The sequence below is a fragment of the Phocoena sinus genome, chromosome 4 (genome assembly GCF_008692025.1).
Source record: "Phocoena sinus isolate mPhoSin1 chromosome 4, mPhoSin1.pri, whole genome shotgun sequence".
Classification (NCBI taxonomy): domain Eukaryota; kingdom Metazoa; phylum Chordata; class Mammalia; order Artiodactyla; family Phocoenidae; genus Phocoena; species Phocoena sinus.
In genome coordinates this window covers 50,144,888-50,151,383 of record NC_045766.1, presented here as the reverse complement: position 1 = coordinate 50,151,383, position 6,496 = coordinate 50,144,888, and the positions used below count along the sequence as shown (strand labels likewise).

At 36.4% G+C, this 6,496-nt stretch overlaps 1 protein-coding gene across 1 annotated transcript in view; it reads right to left on the bottom strand.

Moving 5' to 3' along the window:
- Positions 1-973: 973 nt before the first annotated feature.
- The window catches only part of FNDC3B (fibronectin type III domain containing 3B), a 358,693-nt gene continuing 353,170 nt past the window's right edge, over positions 974-6,496 (bottom strand). Inside the window, 1 exon segment of the mRNA XM_032630063.1 lies at positions 974-4,495. Within this exon segment, the coding sequence (XP_032485954.1) occupies positions 4,184-4,495 (312 nt within the window). The 3' untranslated portion in view covers positions 974-4,183.

Genomic DNA, 6,496 nt, shown 5'->3' with positions numbered 1-6,496 from the left:
CCTCTCCCTCTTCACCCTCACTTTAAAGTGACATGCTTCTGTCAGTTTTCGAGCCTTCAGTGTATTCTGCATGTAAATTGAGTTGGTGCTCATTTTCTCCCCCGCTAAATGAGAACTCAGCTTTCTTCAGTCAGGTTTCCAAACTTCTGGTGCTAACAATTCCCATTCTTCTGTGTTGAGAGCAGTTATGACTTAAAAAAAAATCCTTTACTGTGTTTTCAGGAGTGGAGTGTCGGGAGCATGCAAAATTTGATGTGTTCAACTTGTCACTTTTACCCGAAAGAATGATTATCATCATTCTTTATGCGAAAGAAAGCTTTTAGTTATCAACAGTCGGTTCCCCCATTCATTTTTCCCTCAGGGGAAAAAAAAGATAGTAGGGATTCCTAGCAAAACAATCTAAACATCAGGGTGAAACCATGACTGTATTGGGAACACTACACTTTATTGCTATTGTTGTTGAATGAGACCCGGAGGAGGGAAGGGGGTCAAAACTGTGCGAGTCCGTCATGGAGAAGGTGCACCCCAGGTGCTAAGTGAAAAGAGCTAGACCTGGGCTCCTGAGTCTGGTATATAGATAAAATGTTAAAGATACACTCTTTATCCCCACAGACTCTGACAATGGACTGACAGCCCATGGGCCTTTACGGTCCGCAATCCCAGGTTAGTTGGCCCATTTAGGGAGATCTGGATTTGTAGCTGCCGCCGCTTTTTTTTTTTTTTTAAATTGGGGTGTAGTTGCTTTACTTCTGAAACATCAGCCTACGTGATTGTGGGTGGCAATCCTGCAGGACCTCAACCAGAAGCAGGGTGGCAGCCACCCCTTTAGACGGTACAGCAAACACCCTGCGCTATGCCACTTGCCTGGCCTATAAACACATTTGAATTTACAACTTCTGGGATGTGGTTTAAGTTTTTAAAAAGTAACAACAACAAAAGCAATCCTATTCATGGCAGAAGAACCCTACTTAAGTCAGAAAGAATTAAAACATTTATTGGGCATAAATATATTACATATACACTACAGATACAGTTAGGTATTACATATAGCATAGTATTTGCAAAATCTATACATTAAAATTGATATGGCAGTTTTAATACAATGTATATGAAATAGTCTAAAATTTACAGGAAAACATATGATTATTTTTTTTTCTCCTAAAGTTGAAAAGCTTGGAATGTATGTCCAACAGTGAGGTAAAACATTTTGTCTTTCAATTTAAAGAACTGTGCAAGGATAACATTCAAACACATTCAGTTAGGGCACTTTTCAATTTTGACAGGAATACTGAATTACTGTAGCCAACAAAACACGGTTAGAAAATGCCAACGTTTCAAGTTGATAAGAACAAGGCAGGTAATATGCAAAAAATCTTTTTAAAAAAGTTGTTTTCTTTTTAAACAATTTCTTTGAGGACAAAGGGCATTTTGCTTCACATGACTGGAATTTCTTGTGCCAGGGAGGAGTCTGACATATAGAGCATCAGAAAGCCACTCACTCGTTCCTACATATTACAAAAGGGCAAAGAGAGGTTAACATAACACTTTATTTTATTGTTCATGTGTAATGGCAATATATATATAGTTATATCAATATCACATATACATATCTGTGATAGAAAACAGTGCCAGATAGTGTAACAACTTTTTGACTGAAGGGATTATAATGATACCGAATAAGGGAGAGCAATAAAATAAAGTGCCGTCAGCTAGTGTTTCACACACAACAGCTTTCTGGTGGTTAAACAGATAGTACGAAAATCTCAAAGATCAAATATTCATAGCAATTTTGGCTTAAAGTATTATTTCATTAAAAAAAAAATCCAACCAATTCAGAGAATTTCTTTATAGCAGCAGTTCTGAAGTGTTTCCAAAAAAGGGACTTATTTTTTTCTCCTGCAGACAGGGTTCTCGTACTCAGTTGAATCTTCATTGCTTAAAAAATGCCTTCTCCCCAAAACACCTGCATGAGATTGTTTCCAAAAACGCAGATGCAGTGTTACAGTGGATCATAATACACATTTAAATAGAGGCATGAGTTTTGCAAGGCCAGAACTTTGGCAAAAAAATTTCACCTTGATGCCATCAGTTTGCAAGGCTAATTAAACTAATTATTCTAGTCAATAACAAAATACAGAACTTTCTAGTAGTACTTATTACATCAACGTAGGCACACAGAATAATTCACTGATCTTAGCACTTTCTTTCAAGAGATGATTATGTTTTTCTTGGGTACATGTAAACGTTTCAATCGCTGACAATGGATTTTTTTTTGGCATTTAATGCACTAGATGCTCTTTATCTTTAAAAACACAAGAAAATGTCAGAAGAATGACAATACTACAGATGTTGCCAAGGAACGAGACTGACCTAAAATTACAGAAGTATAAAACACAAAAAAATAACATGCTACAAGGGAAAATTAGTACATAAGTACATTTAAAAAATTTTACAATAAATAAAGATTGCACTGTAATTGGCATTTAAAGTACTGTATGCAGAATATAGTATAAATAAACCAAAAACAAAATAATGTTGGTTTCCCCATGACTTTGGTATGGGAATATTATAAGCTAGTACAGGATACTGCATTTTAAGACAACACAGACCAAGCACAAAATAGCTATGATCAAGAAAAACCAAGTAGCAAAAATATACAAAAACAGAAGCAGGGGGATACACTGTGTCTGTTGCACCCTTTTGGAATATATCTGCACCTCCAACTCTTAAATGTCCCTGAGGTACGCGAACATTATGGACTTCATATAAATAATCCAATGACTTTGGGTTAAAATTGATTATCTCATGACTCAGAATAAACATGCAAGAGTAACACTTTGCACTCCAATAGCACCTATAGATCAAGGATCTCAAAGCACTTACGAACATTAGAATCCCCACTTTATTTTTTATTTTTAATGCATGGGAAAACTGAGGCACAGAGAGGTAAAGTGACGTGTTCAGATCACGCAGCAAGTTAGTGACAGATCCAGGGAGATAATCTAGGCTCCTTGACCCCCAAACACCCTGTGCTTATTACCACCAAATACCATTCCCTCTCCACACATGGCCAGGTCAACCCCACAAGAATAGGAACTACAAATTGAGATGACTCTTTTGGGCTTTATCAATTTTCACCAGCTGTTAGATTAGTATTATGTGCACTGAATTAAGCTATTGAAAATCAATCACTTCTTTTGATACTTCATTGAATAGCCTAAAGGCAAATTTTTCAAAAATAATGAGCTGATGTGTAAGAAGATTGATCACAATTAGTGTAAGTCATGGACAATGGGCAGAGGCACTAAACTGTCACCAGTTCTCGTCATATAATTCTGGTCAAACATAACAGAATATAATAACTCTAGTGATTAGATCAGAAGTAGTTATATACAAAGACAGACAAACAAGTTAAAGCAGCTTTTAAAATAGCTGAACAAGGAAACTAACTATTGCACAATGCCCTCGAAAAGTTACTGCTATGAATTGATGTGGTAAAATCTACAATGCTCCATAATTTAATTTATAGATGCATTTTGGTTACTTGATTTCTTAGACAGGCAGCTCATAGTGTTAAAATCATAAGAAATACAGATTATTAAAACATTTTAAAGTACACATTTTGATCTCAATGAGCTAAACACAGTTAAATAACTGAGTGACAAAATGGTTGTTTAGGGCAGCCTTATCTGAGTGAACACATCTTCTGTGTGTGGTTGTGTGGTGATACTCTGACAACACTGAAATCCTAGCCCTGTCACTACACACACTGTGATTCACGTTCACAGGTACAGATGATCAAGACATAAGAAGTGACAGGTGAATATAAATTACTAAATGGTGACATGGAAAAAAAAAAATCAAAGGCTTGCAAAAGACATCAGTGAAAACAGAATAAAGGCAAATCTGAAAAATTTTAAAGAAAACATAAGCTAGCTTTAGCTTTTGGTATCTGGTTTGCTTCTTTTTTTTTTTTTTTTTTTAAATCCAGTTTAACCTCTTCCTAGTTTTGCATTTCAAAAAGGTGCACCAAAACACTGATATTTTTTCCCTAGCTAAATCTGTAAAACAAGTATATAAATCAAAGAACAAAAGGGCTTAAAAAGGGGAGTATCTGAATAAATGTGTGTATTAAAATGTGTAGCATTAATTAAACTCATACCTCTAGTTTTGCTGGGTTTGTTTACTTCATTAAGAAGTACTGTAATATAAAGGCAAATAAAATGGACAAAGTTGCAAAGCCAACCACAACGAGGGCTGCAAACTGTTCATCAGTAGGCATCATGCTCTTCATTTTGGGATCATCTAAGCTCCCCATGTCCCCTGTAAGCATGACCTCACTTCGTTGTAGTACAAAAGCCGCAGAGGGGCTGAAAGCTCCGCTTAGCTCCTGAGAGGTGTCTAAACAGCGACGACACGCACACACGCGGAACCTATAGTCTGTGTTGGTCTGGAGGCCTGAGATTTGGAATGTGGCTTCTTCTCCCTTGTACACCTTCAAGAAAAAGAAAAGTCCTGGTCCATAAATTTATAACAACATTGTGGTCTCTAAAGTAATAACTGTATAACATTGGGGGCCTTGTAGACCTGGCTTGGTTTATGTGAACTCTGCAACAACAAAAAGTACATGGAGAGGCATTTGTCCCAGTCTATATTTCATCTGTAAAGTGTTCTGACCTACTCTGAATAAAATAAAATAAATTCAGTGACCCTGCTATTGACAGGAGATAAGGCACTGACCAGAAATACAGGTGATACAAGTAATGATGATGCATCTAGCTAAATTTTAATAATTTAGGCTGTAAGTCAACAGATGACTTAATTCATACAAAGGGCTCTCTGATCTTGCTGCAAAGAATTAATATTTTGTAATGCAGACAATTAAAAACAAATTATAGAAATAAAGTGCAAAGTCTCAGTTGAATGATTCTCTGACTACTGACTACACCATTTAACACTACTCCATCAAGATAGCCCACCTCCACCCCGAAGAGGTAAGAACTCTTCTGACTTCTCATTCTGTAATTTCTTTTGCCTACTCTAGAAGTTCATGCAAATGCAATCAAACACTACGCACTCTCTTGTGCCTACGAGGTTCATCCATGTAATCGATTCCGTAGTTGTTCCTTTTACTGAAGAATAAGTACTCTATCATATGCCTATACTTTGATGTATCCATTTGCTTTTTGACAAATATTTGCATTGTTTCCAGTTTGGAGTTTTTATATAGTAAGAGTACTATGAACATTTTTGTACAGATCTTGAGGACTTAAGTTTCTCTTTTTCTTGGGTGAATACCTAGGAGTAGAAGGGCTGGGTATAAGTCTACATCTAACTGCATGAGAAAGCTGTCCCAAGCACGTCCCTTTGCACTCCTGCCAGCTAAGCATGAGAGTTCCAGTTGTTCCACACCCTCACCAACATTTGTTACTGTCAGTCATTTATATTTTAGTCATGCAAATGGGTGAGAATGGTACCTCAGTTGCATTTCCCTGACGCCTAAGTGTTTCCCACCTTTTCATATGCTCATTTGGTCACTCACATACCTTCTTTTGTGAGGAGTCTGTGTGTTCAACTGTTTTGCCTATTTTTAATTTGTTTGCTTTTATGTGTAGTGGCTCCTTAATCTGGATGTAAGTTCTTTGTCAGGTATGTGTTGTGAATATTCTCTCCCAGTTTTGTGTCTTCCCTAATCATTTCTTAAGAAAATTTTTGATGCAGTCCTATTTATCACAAATTATTAATATTTAATTAATTTAATGGTCTGTCTTAAGTGTTTCCTGTCTGTTTGACCAACTTGTCCTTTTTCCGTTAAGAATCTAAGATATTTTCTTCCCCTTTGTTAACACTGATATAATCACCATGAGGCTTACTACTATGAGGACTTGAAATCTACCAGTTTACTTAGAGATTATCAACCTTTGAGTTGACTGAAGAAAATAGGTATCTTTGAGGGAGGGTGGTAGAGGGAGATGTCACGTGGTTCTTCAATCAAAGTGGTACCGATCCTCAAAACACTCAGAGGAAAATGTCTTATATGAAATAGAGATAGCAAGAAACTAGCTGGAACTCAACCAAATCAGTAAGGAGATTTGGCTGATGAAATAATTAAACAAGAAATTAAAATTAACTGAACAATTTGTAGCTGAGTGGCACTGAGTTAGCCTCTGTAAAGTGCTTAAAACATGCCTGGTACATGGGTAAGTGCAGAGAAAAAGTTAGCTATTATTACTACTACTACTATTTAGAACTTAAAAACAACTCCAAATATATTCTTAAAATACAGTGATTAAAAGTGACAGGGGCATTTCCAACCTAGTGACAGGCCACCTTAAGTAAAGATGTGAATTTTGCCCATTAATACAAATTCCCTAGAAAATAGAGTATTTCCAACAATTTCAACTTTGTCTGAAATACTCTCCAGCTATAGAGAGCCAGTGGGAATCTACAAAGATTCAGTGTTTCTAAAGCCTGGCACGTAAACTTCTACAAGAAA